This window comes from Netta rufina, assembly GCF_964035555.1.
Source record: "Netta rufina genome assembly, chromosome: 15".
Lineage (NCBI taxonomy): Eukaryota > Metazoa > Chordata > Aves > Anseriformes > Anatidae > Netta > Netta rufina.
In genome coordinates this window covers 10369421-10390168 of record NC_140138.1, presented here as the reverse complement: position 1 = coordinate 10390168, position 20748 = coordinate 10369421, and the positions used below count along the sequence as shown (strand labels likewise).

Sequence of the window (20748 nt, the reverse complement as noted above, 5' to 3'; positions counted from 1 at the left end):
GAATGCAGTTCAAGTGTGGTATTCTGCTAAGTGTCCCTGGATCTCGCTAGCAGCTGCGACAGGGTTTACGGTCAGGGCAGCGTCTTCCTGGGCCCTCCTTCACAGCAGCCTCTGGCTACTGAATGGCACTCAGAAACATTCCCCTCGTAAATCAATACTACAGTGTTTACTACAGGAAGTCCTTGATTCAATGGGCATCCCTGCACTTCCTTGCTTTGCCGTTTGGGCAGAAGGCTCATTTGCAAAGCTCTAAGTACCAGGAATAAACATTTACATTGCTTTTAACCTGCAGTCTCATGATAGAGGGCATCAAATCCCACATCAATAAAAATCTACAAAATGGTCATTAAGGAAGCAGTCATATGACAGCTAGCTCTCCTCTGTGACTTTTAAAAGCCATCAGCTTGTTTGGCTTCAAAACACATCAAAAGAGCCAGTCTTAGGTCCATCAAAACATGATTTAAAAAGTCAAGTGCTTCAAAAAAATCCCTACTGATTTTGTGTTTGCCAGCTTAATTAAAACCAAAACTTCTTTGTACCCCTAAAAGCAGTATGGGATAGGAATGGCACATGATTCTCAAGTAATCATCCATCAAGTGACTCAGAATTAGTGATTTCTGGGAACAATACATCAAGAAGCTATTTTTGTTTTATGAGTAGATATTAAACAGTTTTCTTTAACAAATATATAAGTGGCCTGTACTTAGCTCCCCAAAGACCTTTTTTCTCCTCCCCATGAGCAATTCCTTCAAAACAGTTTTTATTATCTCACTTCTGTACAGGCCGAGAGAATCCAACATTTTCAACACTGCATAGGGTCTATCAACAAGAGGAATGACTTAAGACAGATGTATTTAAACATTTCAAATGATGATTATTTTATTTGACTTTAGGCCCCTAAGGAAGGGCTCCTTGCTGCAGCACTGCTGCTAGGTGGACCTGTAAGAGGAAAGAACCAACTACTTTATGTAGCCATAGGCAGAAAGATCACCAGAATTAGGTATAGGGAGGAGTGAAAGCATCTAGGGAGATCCTGAATGCCGAACTTTGGGAAGGGAAGGGACTCGTTCCTCTTCTCCAGACCAGGCAGGGAAAGCCAGGTTCTGTCCTAGGCAACTAGAAGCTGGTCAAGCAAGTCACAAAGATGAAGAACGCCTGGTCAGAGGGAATGCCCAGTCACCTGTCTCTAGCTGCCAACGTTTTAAATATGCTACTTCATCAGAAGAAAGGCAATACAACCCCACTGAAAACAGCTCCGTCCCCTCATGGACAACAAACATCAGGCAAGATGCAAGACGGAGGGAGAAAGTCTCTAAAGCCCTCTGTAAGAATTTACCACAGAGAGCTTTACCCCAGCACCCTTTTTCCCTTCACCTGCGGTTTGCCTGGAGATCAGAAGCGTAAAGCCAGCTTGACGTGCAGCACACCAGCCTGCTTTGCCTCCCTGACGAGGGCACCGGGCTCCTCGCGGGCAGGACGGCCAGGAGCGGCTCCCCTCCGGCACCACGCGTGCCCTCCCCGCGGGCTGCGCTGCTGGCAGCCACCAGCAGGACGAGCAGAGCCCCGCTCTTCAGGGAGCGCAACGCCGAGCTCCAAACTAACGCCGGGCGAGCTGCAGGCTCAGAAGCTGGCAGAAGCCAGCCGGCACGGCACGTCCTGCGCGGGGTTTGCGCCTCCCCGCACCGGGCACGGCGGCAGGACCCGACCCGCCGCTCCCAGAGGACCGGGCACCGGCAGCCCCCAGCCCCCGGCGCCCCCTCACCCGCGGACTCCCCGGTGTTGATCCAGTCGGGGTTGGCCAGGCTGGCGATGGCGAAGATGTCGGCGGCCAGGAAGAGGCATCCTGAGATGATGGTCAGTTTGTCCATCTCCGGCGGCTCCCGGCTCCGCCCGGCTCCCCCCCGCAGCGGGCCCGGGCCGGGGGCGCCTCACAGCCGCGGCTCCATCGGCCCCGCGCTCCCCGCGGCTGCGGCGCCACGAACGGGGCCCCCGGGCCGAGCCGGAAGCGAACCCGGCGGGCGGGGGGGGGGGGCGGGCGGCTGCTCCGGAAGGGAACCCCCCCCGCCTTCGGGCCGCGCCGGGCCGGGCGGGGCTCACCGGGGAGGCGGGGCTTCGCATGGGGGCGGGGCCTGCCGCGGCCATACCGGGAGCGGCGATCGGGGAGGGGCGTGGCCTCGGGGGTGGGCGTGGTCTGCCCCGGGCAGCTGCCTGAGGCGCGGCCCACCCCCTGAGGGGGTCGTGTCCTGAGGCGCCCCAATTCCGCCCGACGCTCTCCAGTCCCCACCAGTTTGTTTTTCACTTTTCAGCCCGTCCTTTTTCCTGCCCCGAGCTGAAATTGCTGTCCCTGTACTGGGTTGAGGAAAAAGAACTAACTAATCTTGTCCAGAACTCGTTTAAATACCTCAGCTTTTCATGACAGGCTTCTCTGTGGGTTAACCCATACCGGAGAGGGAAATGCTTGGAGGCAATAAAGGATGCCCCAAAGGTGGGGAGGCAGCCCAGCTTCGGTCACAGTGACTGCCTGGTTGGTATTCTGAGTGGCATGGCAATATGAAACAATGGGCATTTATCAGACAGCCCCCACATCCACAGGTGCTTATAAAATACCTGATTGCAGTAATGTTTTCTCCTGCCAGCAGCAAACACCCACCTGTTCGTACAGAGGAGTGGAACTGGACGTATACGAAAGTCTGAACTGACCCAGAAGCCAAGCAGGCAACTGTGCTGTTTGTTTTTGTCTCTAATGCAGACGGAACGCTGTACCAACAAAAAGGAGATGTTAGGAAAGTAAACTTAAAGTGTTCAACAGCAATCAGTGAGCCTTACTATTTGGAGAACAATACTTGTATTTATTCTCCTAGCCTTGACAGATTTTCATAAGGGTGGAGAACATAATAGGGCTTTTGATGAAAAACAGCTGAAATTGTTTCCTTCTAACAGGGAACAATTGGTGTGTGGCAGAAGAGGGAGAACTGAGATTTCGTTTAGAATACTTTAAAATCACATTGCACTAACAATGGGAATCCAGCAGTCTTGAAAAGAAGTTATTTCCAAGAATCATCTGTAACTATCCTTTAGTTAAACCAGCTTTAAATGGTGTTTAAATAATTTCAGTGCAAGCATTATGTAAAAGTCTGCCTCAAAATTAGTTTATCATTAAATAACTCAGCTTCACGGCAAAGGGAGTAAAGGAAGGAGGGGTAGAGAGGACACAGAAAAGGATGATTTATTTCACTGGCTTCTGACACACAAATCTGAAGTCAGAAATAGTGACAGAATACAGTCTTCATACCTTGCAGACTGTGTGGTCAGTTACTTAATTTTTCTCAGGTGTATTCAGAGGCAAACACATGCCAAAGGATGCTGTGTGAAGTACACAGATTCTCTGGGAAGTCTTGAGGCCCCGTGCAGGGTTGAGATAGTGACAGACAGGCAACCTAAGTTGCCTTGAGTAACTCTTGAGTAACTCCTCCAGACTGCAGCAGCCCCCTGGGTGCAGCCACATCCTTGGCTCATGCCACATGTCCCTGTGCTTGCGTCTCTGGCCAGCAGACTCCTGCTCACCCATTGCAGGGGGCTTGGAATCTGCCCGCCCCAGCATTCTGAGCAGTTAGTGGGCGTTGTGGTGGCCTCCTTGTCTGCCGGTACACTTTTCCTCTACAGGTCATCATGGAGGCATAGTGCATTTCCAAGAGGCTCACCGAAGACATGCCTGCCCAGTGACTTCGACTGCATAGAAACATCTCTGCCTGGATTCAATAGAACATAAACAGTCTTGGGCTACAGGTGGGGATGAAACTAAGGATGTTTCAATCTCTCTCTGTTTCTTTTTCCTCTTCATTTCCAACTCCTTAATCCTGCCTTGATACTGTTCTTCCAGTCCTAAATTTCAGTTGTCTGAATCTTCTGTCAGTCCTCCTAGCAGTCCTTCTATCAGTTTATCTCCTTCACAGAGTCCCGTTGCCCCACATTTTCATAGTATCAAGAGATATTCCTGCTCTTGAGGTTGAGTATTTGAAGTGGAATCATAGGCAAATGACAAAAGGAAATGAAAACTCTTCAGCAGAAGAGGGCTGGATAAGATCCTGTGCTACTGCCTGCAGAAACTGCAGAATTTAAGGATGACCTTGAAGAAAATCAGTACAATGTTAGGGGAACTGTAATGTAAATTCTGTGACAGAACAATGACTAAATCCAGATAATTCCCATAGAGACTAAGTAGACTGATACTGTGTATGGTTAAAGGAAGAAAAGTCTGAAAGTGAATTCACAGCCTTGTCTTTAAATGTTTTGTGGGCTTTGAATTAGACACAGCTTTTATGGCTTTAAAACTATTATGCCCAGCAAGATAACTTACATGAAAATAAACTTAAAATCAGGATTCTGGCTTCATATTAGAGTTACCTGGATTTGTTACTAGCATTTTTTTTACCCAGTGGTGATCGTTTGCAGACCTACAACTCTTCAAGAACTTTAATAGAATTTGCTGAAAAGTTGTGGATAGAAATTGATATAAAGCAGCCCTGCATCCTAATATCATCTGTTTACCTTCATTGGCCTAGGAGTTAAGTACTCATCCTGGAAGCAGGAAATGAGCATTCAGTTCCCCCTTCTGGCTGAAGGAGACTGAAACACATTTATTGAAGAGAGCAAGAACACCCTGGGAAAGGCTTAAATCCCTTCCATTAATACTGCGCCACTTTACATAAATTCCTGAGCTGGTGAAAGAGTATTAGGCCAGACATCTGACATCTCAGAATTTTGAGACTGTGTTCCAGTGTCACTGTTCCTTTGCTTTTCTTAAGCAGCCGTGAAAATTAAATACTTCATTCAAATCAGATGTAGTACTCTGCTCATCAACAACAAAAATCCTGCATTTGTCATGGGGAAGGAAAAGAAAATTTGAACTGTTTCTGCTTCCTTCTCTGTTTTTCTGTTCAGCAGCCAAACTGACAAATCACACATTCACATTACTATACTTTTAATCCTAATTTCATATATTCGATGCTGTCAATTAGAGCCTGATCCAAAGATTTACAGAAGACACTGGAAAGGCGATGAAGGTTCCATATTTTACAAAAGAGAAAAATAGTGGGAATTTTCATTAAGTGATTTCAGACAGCTGGAGACAGACATCTCCAGCAGTTCAAGTTATTACCGTAAGAAGTAATATTTAGAGATTACTTAAAACGGAGTATTTTATAACTAATTTTTAACAGAAGATGACTTATTTTAGGAATCTCAAGCATTTGTGTGTAAGTCTTAACTTTTCCTTGTTATTGATGAGGAGAACAGGCTTGAGAGAATGTAGTTTATTACTCTATTATATTTCTTGGTGGAGATGCTAGGATAATGTTGTTTATATTGTATTACCCGTATTATGCATTTTAACGGATAGTGGATGCTCAAGAGTATTTTATTTTTGCAGGTGCTAAATATGGCAATTGCAGTTGCTGCTCTCACGTTGGCAGTAGGGTGTGAAACCAATCTGCTGGAAATTCAGAAATCAATCTCCTCCGTAAATATTGATACGAAAAATTCCATTTTTGGTAAGAAGTCAATCCTTTCTTCAAATTCTTAACAGCTGACAGCTCCTCTGCTCTGTTATTCTGTACCCTGTTCTCTACTTTCTCTGAATATATTAGCCTTTGTAATGAATATTTAAGTAAGAAAAGTATTAGATTTTTTTTCTTGTCAAAAATGTGTGACTTTTAAGAAATAAGTTTCTAAATAAAAAATACTTTCAAGATATTTATTTGCAGAGAGATAGTGTATGGAATAAACTGACTTTTTTGAGTGTTGTCATTATAGCTTTTTGTCAGCTACTCAGCAGGCAATGCTTCTAAGAGAAGCAGTTAAGGATGAGGGACTTAACTGTTTAGACAATCAAGAACAGGTGCAGCTTCTGCTAAATGTCTCCTTAAACATTTTATTGAATAACGATATCACAGTTTAAACTATTCAAATTTTCCCCTCACTTTTCAAAGGACAATCACCAGCACTGGGAAACATTACTCAGCACAGACGGAGTACAGAATTAAGGGCAAATATTAGGACGGGCAAACAAGGATTAGGTCTTATAATCATACAGAATGGACCATACCTCCAGATAATGTGCCTTGTTGAGAAAAGCTCTGCAGCTAAAGATGGAAAGCTGAAACCAGGTAAACCAACCGAACAGTAATATTCAAATTTAACAGCATTAAAAATATTGCCATTCTGCATTTGTGCTTCAGGCCTGTCTCTGATTTATCTAGACTTACATAGATCAAAAGAAACTCAATTTAAAAATACAGAGCAAAGAAACTAGCATAAACTGTATAAAGCTCAGTGCCAACACGTCACCATAATGGAATACCTGTGATCTTAAAATAGCTGATAAAGATGACTATTTCATAATCAGATCAAGGTTTAAATCTTTATATTATTCTGCAGATAAAACAGATTTCCTATTCATCAGCAGGTTTGTTCAAAAATAGTTTGCCTGTTACCGTTATATAGCAATGAAACTTTAATAATTTCTTTCTTTGTTCAGTGCATTGTTGTTCAAATAATTTCATTCTACAAGTAATGCAAAACTTCCTGAGGGCTGCTTAGTATAGGTGCTTCCTCAGAATACCTTCATGCTGCAAGAGGTTATCCCAACACAAATTTTTAGTGGCCACTGAAGGATATTATTTAGCACAAAACTGAGAGGTGAACTGAAAAGATAGGTAGTGTATCAGACTATAGATGCTGAAGCAGAGGCAAAACTATCTTATGTCTGCAATTCAGAGATAACACTGCTGTGGCAAATCAAAGGTATCAGCATAGTATGGGCAGAAAATCAGAATTCTGGTGTTTAATAGATTATTTCAGTAGTTTCTTGGAGATGTTTTAAAATATATGGACATTTACGGCTATGTATTTTGAAACAAGTAACTCACATGATTTACCTTTCTGATTAAGTGAAGCTGAGAACTTACATACCACTGTTGGTAAAAAGTTTTCTGTTGCTTTTTTGGTATCTGATATCTTGGTATTTGTTCCAGAAATTCTTGTGTGTGCCCCAGTAGAACCAGTATCTTGCATCAAGCTAGAGTGGAGAGAAAGTGTGATGATAATGGAGCAGGAGTAGCAGTTAATGGAAAAAGTAAATGAAAATATGGTTCAAATACAGACATTTGTAACCCAAAAATAGTTAAAGAAAAGAGAGCAGAGGGAGAGAAGCTCCTTGATCTGCCTATTATGGTAGCAGACAGCTCTACTGCTTATTTAAATCCCCTATGTTGCTCTGTTGCAGTTCAATACATGTTTATCGATAACTGCCCCTCTTCACAACAGGTAATGTTACTGATCAGAGAATTCACCATGGTACCTTTGTCTTCCCTAATAAAATACCACAGAAATGCAAGGTAACGCTGAATAGGCAATCTAAAGTATGGTACATTGACTCAGAAACAGCCCAAAGCATGTAACTCAACTGCAGCTTTCCTTAGCGTTGTAAAAAAGTTCTTGACAGAGCTGTTAAAGAACTTTTCTTTCATTAAAAAAAGAAAGCAAAAGTAAAGTTGCATCCAGTTGAGGAGCTGCTAAACACGCTTTTAAAAAAAGTAAAAATATGTCAATTAAGACTATTTTGTAATATGGACAGAAAACCCTTGAAAAAGTCTTTAAAACTGATTGCTGTCAATTTTCTTCCTTGGCAGGTGATGTTCTAATAAAGATTGGACATGCTGATGTTTTAGGATGTACTCTGCAAGAGCTTCGGAAAATCCTGCGCAATATTCCTGTAGGGACTACTCTACAAATCAGGGTTTACAGAAATTTTATTGAAGTACCTCAACACTGGCAGAGTGCAGTTGAATTAATTCCTGAAGTAAAGCTTCCTGTGATGACAGAAGAGTAAGAAACAAGTGTTGTACATAATTAGAATTTCATACCTTGCTTATTATTCTAGCAAGAAAGAGTATTAGCGTTTTAATTTCAGGGGTCTGTAAAGATTTTTACTTTCTCTCATGGAGAATTGTAATTTGAAATATCAAATACCAAGAGAGATGTTTACTTCTGTAGTTTCATTCAAGACAGGGTCAAAATACATATTATTTTAGACATGTCCTTTTCTCCATAGAAACCATAAAAATTCTGGTTGCCAATAATTCCCCTGAAGTCCATGAGGGGACTGTTAGCGTTAGGTCAGAGGTTGGACTCGATGATCTTGAGGTCTCTTCCAACCTAGAAATTCTGTGATTCCGTAATAGCCAAGGATGTAGATGCTTACAAGTAACCAATGATCTCAAGATGGAGGTCTTGCTAGAACCATGTTAAAAGCTAAACTGTTTCTTAATAACTCAAACTACTGACAGCAGCAAATAACATTAAATTCACTGTGAGGGGAAAAGCACCTATCTTGGGAGAACCACTACATAAATACAGCAGCTTTTAAAACTGTATTGCTCGCAATCCTAAAGGTGGTTCATATAGCAAGTGTAATTAATCTAGATAGGATACATGGCAGTTACAAGTTTTCCTGAGGCACAAAGTTACAATAGAAAACCTCAGAGATAAGGAAAGGAACATAAGTATGAAAAACAGATAATTAGGCTGGAACAGCCTAACAATGAGACAGAGAGGAAGCTCATGCAGCAAAAGGGTTTCTAAAAGATTAAACCTCTAGGCTTATGTTTAAATAAATCAAAGCATTTACTATTCCAAAAGAGCAGGAAAAGGATAGCTTTCTTTTTTGACCAAATGACAGCTTAGCCAGAGTCCAAAAGAAACACTGTGCAAACGGTAATGGACAATAGTATTACTTTGGTATTAGAGCATCTACAGAACTAATGAATTTGTCTCTGGAACAAAAAAAAAAAAAAAAAAAAAAAAGTCTTTTGGAGTCTTTTTTGGAGTCATGGAGTCTTTTTTATTTGCAAGAAAAAAAAAAAAAAAACAAAAAAAAACCTCCATGATTAGGCAAGGTAACTAAATGACTAAGGGAATTACTACATCTGAGTAATTCCACATTGTATCCTTTCAGCACAAGTGAAGACACTGAGGATGAAGACATTGGGACCAGTAGTGATGATGATACAGACTTGGAAACTTTTCGGTATACATCTTCCCAGTCATCCTGTTCTGAGTTTACTCGTGAATTATCATCAATATACAAGAGTTGGCATGTATCTGATACAATCCAGACACTTACAGAAGGGAGAGACGGTGGATGTGACATTGTTCTTCATAATTATTTTGACGCACTGTGCAATTCTGAGTTTGATGCTAGTGGTGTTGGACCTCCTTCATATCGGACTGTGGAAAACAGTGAGACCAGTTCCTCTTCTCACTCTTCTGTATAAGACACAACCTGTCTGAAGGAACTTGCCTTTGCTTTGGAATAAAACTTCAAAACTTTGACTTCTTCAGAAGTTGTATTTTTTTTAATACATGCCTAGACTTCCAAAAACACAGAAGTCCTAGCATATTTAAAATTATATGATAGCTATACAGATCTGTTTTAGCAGTGCCCTCCCACCTCTCAAAGGTGTCTGTCAATGCTAGTTGTGGACACAACACTACAAAACACTGCTACCTCTGCAACTCTATTCATCTGGAACTAGTAATCTCTAAGAAGCTATAATATAGTTATTTTTGAAAGTAAGTTTCTTCATTTATGCAACACAAGGGTGGTGCAGATACAAAGTTCTGCTAGAGCTTTTCCTGTTCCTATACAAGAATACATAGACAACCAGTAATGATTACAAGGTTCATCTGGATCACAAGGATCATTTTTGACATACATATTTTTTACATCAACTAAAAGTTACCTTATTTTCTCACAGCAGTTTTAGCTTAAACATACAGGGCCAGACTTGCCAGCATTTTAGATACCACTTTCAGTGAAAAAAATCAACACAATGTATGAACTCAGCACTTTATTTGATGAGTGCAAGCCCACAATTACACCAGGTTAATTTCCTGAAAGAACTGAATTCATAAATAACAATGTAGTAATTTATTTAGAACACAGGTGATTTATAGTTCAGGTCCATCATGAAACTGTATCCCAGCTTTGTTTTTACAACTCATCAAGAAAAGGAGTATTTCCCAAATCACCACTAGCTGCCATGGATTTCTTCCCACTGACAAACTTCTTCGCAGCCTGAAAACACATCAGAAAAATTGATGTAAGGATATATTCACTACAACAGAGTTTCCTGCCACTCATAGCCTCAACCTCAAGTCATTAAAAGAAATAAGTGACTCCATGACCTACTATAGTAGGTCATTGAGTCTACAGTTTTCATTTGGCTGTCTAAGCTTACTTGCTCCTAATTCAGCTCCTCATTACTTTAAAGGGGAATGACAGAATGACAGCTAGCTATAAAAGGCATAAAATCTTTGGAAGTGGATATTCCCAGAATTCTACTTACACCACCACAAGATACAGTGGTTCTGTCCTTATTGCTAAAGCTATTGCTAGTTACTACTGCAACACAAATAAGTGATGACTAGAAAAATAAGTTTTGTCTTAAAACATCTCTCTGATGGATTTTTGGATGGAATTTGCTTCAAGTATAAACTACATTGCTATTCTGAATTACCTTGCTGCTATATCAGCTTATCACTGAAAGCCTAGTTGTTTTATTAAGCGCACCAAGTATTCTAAGCTCAGGAATCCTAGAAGTCTTGACACAGAGCTGCCCATACTGAAACTCATAGCACATTTTCCTTTAATACTGGTTGGCAGTTTGATCCTCTCAGCTACACTGGCTTTATATAAATAAATATATAGTCTTTTAAATTGAATTAAAGGGCCTTCTGTTAATAAAGGCCTCAAAAGATAGACAACTGGTATATGTAAGCTAATTGCTTAAAAGAAAAGACGTGTGTGTTTTATAAACAAACACAAATGAACACCACTTTTGTATTAAAATCTTACACAGTGATTAAGAAACACCTGTAAATGCTGACACATACTTACATTCATAACATCAGCAGTGGATACTGAGTCAATTTTTTGAGCAACAACAGATGGTGATGTGTGTGTGCCAGAAACCAATGACTCGGAGCCAATTTCATTCAGCAAACCTTCTGCAGATTCCACTGACATCAAATAGGCAGCTTTCAGCTGATTTCTGCCAAACAAAGCATTAAGCAAGTGAGCACATGGGTTCTGTTATTACCACCCCTTGCAAGTGCAATGAGTTTTTAGCATTTTAACTTTTCAAGACTTTGATAGATTTTCCTAACCATAGAAACCTTTCATGCTTGAAAAAGGCACCACAAATAGTCAAAGCATGAAATCAACAGGGTAATGGAATACCACCTGCCTTGGAATGATCAGCCACCCCACGCAATCAGGAGATCTCTAGCTCAAAATTTGTTTCTGTTTGAAGTAACTAATACAAGTACTTCACAAATTAGACAAAACCTATTAAGTTAAAAAATCAGGTTTGAAATTGATGCCTACATCTTATCAAGAACTGATGTGTGTAGAGCAATTTTATGGTAAAGCAGCAGTGATTGTAAATGTTCCTTGTAGAATAGTTCAATTTTCTGGGAAAAGACACCAGATTCATACTGTGATTTTTTTTCCTGGTATAGACAGTCTTACTGCTACTCAAGAAAATCTTAATTAAAAAAGGGTTAGTGGCAGAAAATAGTTTATTTCAATAGAATAGGACTAGGTACCTTGCTATTTTTGACTGAATTGCGATATTCTACAAACATCACTGACCTTGAGAATTTTTTGTCACTCATGTAAAACAAATATAAAACAGAATGTGTACCATTTAGCTACAAGTGACTATGGCACAACTAGTCATGTCTAGCTTATGTATTCTGTAATCAAGATTTACATGGAGTCCTATAAGCATTTCACATACACAGCAGACAGCATTTTTGTTTTTCTACTTGAGTGAATCTGTACCATATTGTATTGTACAATTACAGCTTTAGAGGCTCAGTGCAGTTTAAACTCTGAGTAGCATTAAACGCCATCTCACTAAATGTGTATAGCCCTCTATAAATCATGAACTCCAAAACTCTGCTATTATTACACCTCTGACAGCAATTTTCACCTTCTCAAAGGTTCCTAAGGGAAAAATATATTTAGAGCACCTGGATGTAATATCACTAATTCAGTGCTTTCCATTTGTAAATCCTCATTACTGCTATTCTTAGAAGATTCAGAAGGGCGTAGTTGCTTAATATGACTGTTTCAGGAATTACTGCAGTGTGACTGTACAGGGAATTACCTAAATAATGTATTTTAGAATTCTAATTTAAGTGCCTTAGTACAAGGGAGTATGATTAAAACAACATCATCTGTTGATGCTTGCAAATTCCTTACACTGGAACAGTTAGTTGAAAATATTAACATTTATTGAACAAGTTTTTATGAGGACATACCGCTAACAGAGAATCAGTGTAGCTTCAGGGGAAATAAAGTCTATTGATAGTGCTTCAATTTTAACACAGAAAAGGAAGCATTTCACAATAGAAATAGTTACAGCACTATACAAGCCCTGCTGTACAGAACAGCCCAAGTGCTTGACAAGTGGCTGCACGTTAAGGAACCTCTCTATCACATTAGATGGTCCTTTACTCACTTTGCCTTTGTGACATCTTCATCTGTGACACCGCCTTGAGCAATTGCCTTCATCTGGTTCAAAGCAGCTTTAATGACCTGAGAAAAATTAAATCACATAAGATTTCTTCCAGCATTTAATTTAAACATGTTATTCCTATTATCTGATATTTAGAAAGACTTCAGGGGAAAGCAGCTGATAGTAGTAGGATTGTTAGGTCAGCCTCAATATTGAACAGCTTTAGAACAAAACTAAAAACACCCATAAATGCCAAAACATGATTAAAAAAGAGCTGTCTGGATCTGAATTGCAACACCATGTTAATTTGTATGGCCTCACCATTTTTCAGAGTATTTAGTTCTGTCAGCTTAATGAGCTGGCATGCTCATCACAATCTACTTAGGTTTAAAAATTTCAAGTTCTACAATCAACAATCCATGGTACTTTACTAGCTCTAGTTCATATTACATATTTGTACTTTTGAGAAAGTAAGTCTCATTGCCAGCCTACAGAAATGTTGTAACCGAACACGCAGCACTGTCATACAAGAAGGCAGATCAATTGTATTTAAGAAAAATTAGTCTCTGCCTCAAGCCAAAGCACTATTTTGTCAGTTAGGTTGTTAATACTTAAATTCTTATCGGCAACTCACCTGCCCAGCATCTTGAGCCTGGGATATGGTATAAAACCCGAATAGACCAGAATCAGAGTAATTAACATTAAATGCGGAAGCCTGAAAAACAAACATCATCATCTATTGTTTCAAGTAGCAGAACAACTCGGTATTGAGCATAGGGAAATTACTATAAGGATCCAAAATACTGGAATTCAGGAAGCTAGACTCCACCTGTGCAAAGGAAAGATCACATTGGAATGCCTCCTCTGAAATATTTTACCTTATGCGAGAATTAACTAATGAAGACTCTAGCTGGAAAGAGTAACCTCTCAAAGGATAGCATGCATTTTGCTTAAAACATGTGTAGTGACTTTCTGAACTTACATCAAATGGCTGAGTAGTTGCTTTAGCAACACTCTGGTACAGTTTGCTGGTAACATTGCTTCCCCTCTTGATAAGGGGTCCAGCACCCAAAACATGCTGAAGGACACTGAATGCATTTGCTTCCTCACTTCCAACAGCAGCTCCTTCTATTACAACAGCAGCATGGACAAGGCTATCACCATTCTGTTCTCTGATTTCTCCTAAAAATACAGTAACAGAATAAAAAATTATGCAGCATTCAGTTAAAAACTGCTACACATTCAGAGGTATGGAAAGGAAACACTTCTGCCCGGGGTTATTTTTGTGATGGAGAAGTCAGGTTGTGAAGTTATTGCATACATAGTCAGGAAAGACAGAAAGAAGCTGTTAGTAAGCTGTAGGTCATCATGTAGCTTCCTAATCATTAAACCCCCTTACAACCCTAAGACGCTGCTCTTAACACTTATTAAAACAAATACATTCCTTTGAAAAAAGCATTTAATGAGATCCCCTGCGTTCAAAAAAATGTCTTGCAAGCATAAAACCAAGTACATTACTACACCTAATTTGAGCCTGATCCTAAAAGTATAAGATGATAAAACTGAGTCTCCAGATAACAAATATATAAAAGTACTGTACCCTCTGTTCATAATTCTGACAAAGCCTTGCTTTGTCTTTTATGAAACACTTAACACAGTCTAACATATCTTCCCTAACAGACAGTCTCCAACTGATTCTAGACATTCTTAAACTACTCTCTACCTTTCCCAATTTTTAAGGGAATCTTCCCAGATATGCCAAGAAAAAATATATGCCAGCCTGTTTTTCCACTTCACAGAACAAATGATCATGCAGGTAAAGCTTTATTGAAGACACAGGTTCTGTTTTATCCCAGGACCTTCCATGGTGGGGAGAAGGAAAATCCTCTGTTTATCTAGGTGGGAGATACCACTCAATTGTTATTTCCCATGCAGAACGCTTAGCACATCTACATAGTTTTCATCTGTAACTTTAAATAATACTACATTTATAGTAATCCCCCCAAATCATTCAGAACAGGTACAGAAGACTTACTTACCCCCTCGGTAGACAGCCTTTACACTAGAAGTACCAGCTCCACTTCGGATATTTAGAAACTGCTCTGCAACTTGCTTTAAGGTAGAATGCTTTACACCTGCAATGCAATAGATTATTCCAAGTAATGTCACTGTTACGTAACTGCTATAGTTTTTCAGTAACATAAGTGTTATCATAACAATCTTCTTCTCCAGAGAACTCAGATTTCTATAGTAGTTTTCCCTTATGAATTGCAGTGTCCATTAAAGAACATACGTACCTATTCCTACAAGAGCCATTCTCGCACTTGTGAAATTGTTCTGCACAAAATGGTGAAGCTGCAACAGTAAAGTCACATTTTAAGGTATTTGGCATAAAGAACAAAAATGAAAAGCAAGTTCCTGACATTCACTGTTCAGACCTTATACTTCCTAAAGCAACCAACTCCAATGTTTCCAAGAACTGTCTGTAGAACAGCATTTTACATGCTTTCCAGTGACAGCCACAAAACCCTTTTATACAAGACACATTTCATTGACAGCCTTACTATCAACAGAAAGCCGCTGATGTTAACAACCCTTTTAAATGTGAATATGAGTTCTAAACTCAATACTAAAAGCATCAAGGCTACAAATTAGTTTAGCACCAGACTAATAAGATAATAAATACTTACTATATATTTGCTAAATTAATTTTCTCTGTCAAGTATCAACTATTCTTATTAAGGAAACTAAGACAGACTTATAACACAAGAATCCTACCTGCTCAGATGTAATTTTTCCAATTCTGTAATCTGGACAATATAAGGGGTTTGCCAGAGCAGTCTTGTAAGCTGCAGCATGCAAGTTTTCCAGCACTCCTAAGAGGAACAAAGTTTATGACTAACATAATAGCTACTTTTAATGAACATTATGAATGAATCTAAATGTTACACCAGTGACTGAGCTATGGTCCACTTCCACACTAAGGCATTCATCCACAAGATCTGCAGTAGCAGGACTGTAATAAGCTAAAACTCAGTATTGGACAAGTCCTTAAGCAACAGTCTGCAGACTTCTACCTTTTAAAAACACTAAACACTTGTAAATGCTCAATGCTTTTTGAGCCTCATCAGCAAGCTGCAGATACAGTTGTTTTTTGTTTGTTCATTTTTCTTTTGGGATGGAGAGTGGTAAAAAACAGTAACATTGTTATATATGAGCTGGAAAAAAAAAACATGGATTTGCTAAGAAATTCCATAGCAACAGAAAGACAATACCTATCAACAGGGAAAGGGTGAAAAATGGAATAACCAGGTGACTAAGCAAAGTTTTCCAAAGTTTGTCATTTTGAAGATACTCCCATGAAGCCAATACATTGATCAGAAAATACACCTACCAACTTGAGGATTCTGAAATGCAATTGCTTTGTCAACTTTTAATTGTGGCTGAAGATCAGATACTTCCCATCGCCTGAACTCTGGAGCTGTGGTGACATTTAGAAGGTACTCCATTACTGTGTCACTAGAGAAAAAAGTTACAAAGGGATTAAACACAACAAAAGTAGCATGTATTTCTTTCCTAGTTGAAAGCAACTCAAACCACCCAATAAGAAGCACATTAACAGAGTATGTCACTAAAGCCAGAGTAGTTATTAGCACAGCTGTATGACAGATGAGAGTTCTAATTCAGTTCTGCCGCATTCATATGCTTGTAAGAGAAAAACAGAAGCTAAATATTAATGCAGTACAGAAGCTAAATATTAATGCAGTAATTTACTGATTTATTACCACGACATTAAAACTAGAGTAACACCTACCCTTTAAAATGGTAAGTCTCTGCTTTACTACAGAGCAATTACAATTATTTGGTTTACAGTTTATCTGGATACCTACACATAGTCACGCAGGCATTCAACAGAGTAAGTCATTTTCTCTCTCGTTGAGTACACGCTAAACAAGAAAAAATACAAAAGCCATTTTAGCAGAGAGCATACGAAGACGTTGACTTTTACACATATTCCCCTATAGTCTGAAGCTTTCAGCAAGGTATTGACTAGAATACAAGTTCAGGTTAACTCTGTTCCAGATGAATGTTTAAAGGAATGGTAATAGGAGCATTTTGATACACACAGTCCTATAGGAGAAATAGATATACCTAAAACCCATGTCTTAGGTATTCAGGTAATAGCAAGTATATTCAGGTTATAACAAGTGCCTTGTGACTATCCAAATATAGGATACCATCATAATTCAAGATAAAAAAAAAAAAAAGCCAAAACATGAAAAGCCAAACACGAAAAACATGTATAAATAGCAAGCAAGGTAATTTAGAAATAATTCTCTTTGGGCAGAGAACAGTCTGTCTTTTTCATTTGCCTCAACATATTTTTTTGCTTAACAAAAAGGGTAAAGTTTAGATTTATCTAAATCTGTCTTTAACCAAATTCTACATAAAATAATCTTACTGGTTAATTTCCAAGAAACAATGCAAGAAAGCAGGTACAGCTAGATCCCTCTTTTCTCTCTTAGGTTTTGTTTTCTACGCTTTAAACTCTCAAGTCCCAAAATCCAGCAACTGCTTGAATTGTTCCCAAAACTGCAGTATGAGTGTTATCTATTCACAAAAGAAGGGAAAAAATAATAAAAATATCAGCAGACCTCAGCAAGTTTAATCTTGAAGACTTAAACTGCAGAAAGCACATTAAGCTTTCTGTACAAATCATAAAACTATTATTTAAAATGCAAATCATGTGTGCACTCTTGAACCTTAGTGAAAGGAGAGTACAAAAGTCATTCCTTGTCAATGTGCACCATTCCCACGCTGAGCTTATCCACCTACATATTTTAATGCTTATTGTTTTAAGTTTCCCTTTGTCATGTAGCTTGTTTTTATCTTACCAAAATAGATTAGGTTTATGTGCGGTTACAAACCTTAGGCTACCCCCAACAGCTTCAATGCCACGAGTTATCCTGAAGCAAGATGCTCCCTTAGTAGTCTATTAAAAACGAAATAGGAAAAAAAATTAATAAAATTATAGCTATTTTAAGAACAAATTTGCCAGAGGTGGTTCAGCACTCAGGCAGATTTGAAACAGTATCTGTTTATTCATTTATACAGAAAACATTATATATGTAAGAAAAGTTAAGCCAACTTACTGCATCCTTGCTATCATTTCTATCATCTGCTCTGATTTTCTAATGTAATTGCTCACATAGTTGCTCCCCAGTCCCATTCCATGAGAATAAACCAAATTTCATCAAACATTTAATAGGATTTTTAACTTAAATAACCTTAACACAACCAGGACAACAGATGCCTACACATACTGTTAGGCTACAAGCTGTCTGGGGAAAGTGACTTCTGGCATTGGTTAGGAAGGAGGTAATAGGCAGCTAGGACATTATTTTTTTCTGCCTGAAACTGAAGTAGATTGAGAATACATTTCACAGCAGTCACTAGTGCTGAGTAACTCTGTCACAATCCGGCTGGTGTGCAAGCATCCGCAGCTACAGCCAGATAACAACTGAGAAAAGCATAGAACAACTATTTGGAAACATTCTACACATACAGGCGAGTTTCTATCAGACATCTGAATTATCTTTTATTGCAGCTTAAGTTACATGCGAAGTTTATTATAGTTGAATTGTGTACATAATTTAAGACACTATGAAAAAGTACAGAGCCAAATAAATAACATTGTCATCCAGGAAGTAATGGCATTTTTCTTGCATTTAAGCCCAGTAACCAACTATCAACGTACATTGTTTTCTGCGCTGTATGATAACGTATGCTACATGTTACCATATCACCTCTTTTTGAACTCATACATGTAAGCTTCCCACCATTTAATCTATCGCCAAAAACAGTAACAGAGAATAAAAATTTACCAAAGTAGATGCAAGCCGAAGCAAGTGAGCAGTTCCCAAGTTACCAGTGGTTTCATATCTGCTGCCCGCTTTAATGAACACACCAATTCTTGAAGCTGGAGAAAAGTTTTCCAGAGATGCAATAACTAAGCCATTTGGTAATTTTGTGATCTGCATTAAAATAAAATTTGGTTTATTGATCCATTAGAAATACTGTCACAGGTCTTCTCTGACTGACTTATAAATAAAAAGATAAAAAATACCAGTATTCATACTGACCTCCAGATCCTCAGACTCTGGAGATAATTTCACTCGTTCAGCAGTTGCTGATGGTGCAACTTTAGGAGCTACTTTAAGTGAGTACAGTCTCTTCTAGAGGACAAAGCATAAAAGAAAGGATTTTCTGAATTAGTTCATCACGTTACATTGCATACTGAAGAAGCAAATTAATTTAAAGTTGAAATGCAACAAACAACTTCAAGTCCCACAATAAAAACAGTTATTTCCTGTTAAGTCCTCCAGTCATTTTTACATCACTGTTGAAATCTGTACAATGATTTATAAAAGGTTTTTGGAAGTTCAATGAGTAGTACTTAGGAAAGCTTATTTTTCTTTTTGTTGTCCCATAGCATGAATCTCTGTTGACATTATATAGTCTGTAAAACTACTGCATAGGATTTAACTGAACAAATAGCTAAGTAAACCCCATGAACACAGGATAACTTCATAGATAACTTTATGTGGTACAGGCAGTTCAACTCAGAGTCAGAATATCAACCTATCTACACTGATTACTGAGCACAAATAGGACACAGAAGCAAGTCCCCAAACTGCAGAGCAATAATTAGAAGTAGGCCTTCAAATTGAACCACTTTCCCTTTCAGTAGGTGGCAACTGAAGTGACATTAATGTTGATTTCAAATCTTAAATGCTATTCCCTTCCACATTTTTTTCCTCTGTGAAGTAAGCGTATTTATTGCTCTTCTCAAATCAAAAACCCTCACCCCCTTACATCTCAAAGTAAAAAACTGAGTGACAGGCACACCACTGCAGTCAGCAGTAGGGACAGCAATACTGGTACTGCCCTTACTTCACCATAGGCACCATTTAACATATTGCGAGTCCAGAAAAAACTCCTTTCTCCCCTCACCACAAATTCGTTAAGATATCTAATCTTAACCTCTAAGCCTTCTTATTTATTAACTAGTAGTGTATACCTACAACTGACTTCGAAGCATTCTGACACAGAATCCCCTGAGGGCATTTCCAGCAGGCAGCTCCCCCAGGACGTGCCCCGGCCTCACCGGGACGTTTTCCAGCACCACCCCGCCGCCAGGCCCCGCTCGCCAAGGGCATCACCTTGGCAAAAGCGCCCCTGGCGAGCCGCACCGCCGGGAGGCCGCTCACCCCCCTCCCCGCCGAACCGAGCCCCGGGGGAGCCCCGGGAGAAGCCCCCGGCCCAGCAGGAGCTGCCCTGAGGCCCTCCCGAGCCGTGCCCGCGGCCTGCCTGACCTTGAGCCGCCCCCTCCCGCTCCCGCTCCGCCACTCGCCCTCTGCCGGCCCCGTCCTCCTGCCCCTGCCCCCTCACTCGCAGCCCCACAGCTCTGCCCGCTCCGCCCGCCCAGAGCCCACCGACGCGGCCCGGCCGGGCTCACCGCCCTGAGGCCGGCTTTCACCAGCCACCAGGACCCTGACAACCGCCCTGGCATCCTCCTCCTCCGCCTGCCCGCCGCCACACGCCGCACCCCTCAGCCCGCGCTCACCGACAGAGCCGGCGCGACCCCCGCGAAGCCCCTCATCCTGCCGCGCCCGCTGAGGAGAACAAGATGGCTGCCCCGGGGGAAGACTCTGCCTTCCCGGCAAGCCCTGCGCCGCCGCGACTTTCTAGCGAGCCGAGAGCGACAACTCTACTGCTCGCGGGTAAAAGTCCTCCTCAGGCGGGGGCGGCTGCGCGCATGCGCGAGGCGCGTCTGCCCGGCCTGTGCGGGCCGTATCTGCCCGGCCTGCGCGGGGCGCTGTGGGGCGCGCCGCCATCTTGGGGCTGGGGGTCTCTGGGCGCGCCGCCATTTTGTGGCTGTGGGGGCCCGAAGCGAGCCATGGCGCGGCTCTTCGGTGGCGCTCGCAGCCGCCCCGTCTCTTGGCAGTGTCTGAGGGGGACCAGCGGCCGTTCTCGGGGTTCTGGAGCTCGCTTAAGCCCCAGCGGGGCCGTTTCACCGCCCGCTGTTTCTATGTGTGGGGTGCGAAGCGCCTCTGCAGCGGGCGAGGACTACGGGACGCGCGACCGGGCGCGGGGGGCTGAG

The 20748-nt window shown here is 40.8% G+C and overlaps 3 protein-coding genes across 5 annotated transcripts in view; 1 reads left to right on the top strand and 2 right to left on the bottom strand.

Moving 5' to 3' along the window:
- The window catches only part of MOSMO (modulator of smoothened), a 30960-nt gene extending 28946 nt beyond the window's left edge, over positions 1 to 2014 (bottom strand). For all 3 annotated transcript variants that reach the window (XR_014618873.1, XM_084295681.1, XM_084295682.1), the window contains exon 1: positions 1763 to 2014. Coding sequence is in view for 2 of the 3 variants with exons in the window: in XM_084295681.1 (XP_084151807.1) it covers positions 1763 to 1868 (106 nt within the window). In the remaining variant the exon portion in view is untranslated. The remainder of the gene's footprint in view (positions 1 to 1762) is intronic.
- A 3423-nt stretch (positions 2015 to 5437) lies between these two features.
- On the top strand, positions 5438 to 9332 carry PDZD9 (PDZ domain containing 9; the record flags this gene model as incomplete). The annotated part of the gene is made up of 4 exons (XM_084296165.1): positions 5438 to 5549; positions 5988 to 6164; positions 7689 to 7884; positions 9014 to 9332. 4 exons carry the CDS (start codon positions 5438 to 5440, stop codon positions 9330 to 9332), a joined length of 804 nt encoding a protein of 267 aa, XP_084152291.1.
- Positions 9333 to 9893: 561 nt separating this feature from the next.
- UQCRC2 (ubiquinol-cytochrome c reductase core protein 2) lies at positions 9894 to 20367 on the bottom strand. Its single transcript, XM_084296351.1, has 14 exons — positions 20212 to 20367; positions 18728 to 18820; positions 18470 to 18619; positions 17513 to 17577; positions 16475 to 16531; positions 15979 to 16103; positions 15363 to 15460; positions 14882 to 14939; positions 14624 to 14719; positions 13567 to 13766; positions 13219 to 13299; positions 12588 to 12664; positions 10958 to 11111; positions 9894 to 10135 (listed from the first exon to the last, which is right to left on the bottom strand). The coding sequence occupies exons 1-14, from the start codon at positions 20245 to 20247 to the stop codon at positions 10052 to 10054; spliced, it is 1374 nt and encodes a 457-aa protein (XP_084152477.1). The 5' UTR covers positions 20248 to 20367; the 3' UTR covers positions 9894 to 10051.
- Between the last annotated feature and the right edge of the window lie 381 nt (positions 20368 to 20748).

Bases quoted from the DNA above. Each gene is read 5' to 3' on its own strand.
- UQCRC2 (XM_084296351.1), bottom strand. From the start codon at position 20,247: ATGAGGGGCTTCGCGGGGGTCGCGCCGGCTCTGTCG. The intron at 14,720-14,881 runs GTACGTATGTTC...ATTGCATTGCAG, and splicing joins AATGGCTCTTGTAGGAATAG to GTGTAAAGCATTCTACCTTA. The intron at 11,112-12,587 runs GTGAGTAAAGGA...TTTGTTTGGCAG, and splicing joins GAAGATGTCACAAAGGCAAA to AAATCAGCTGAAAGCTGCCT.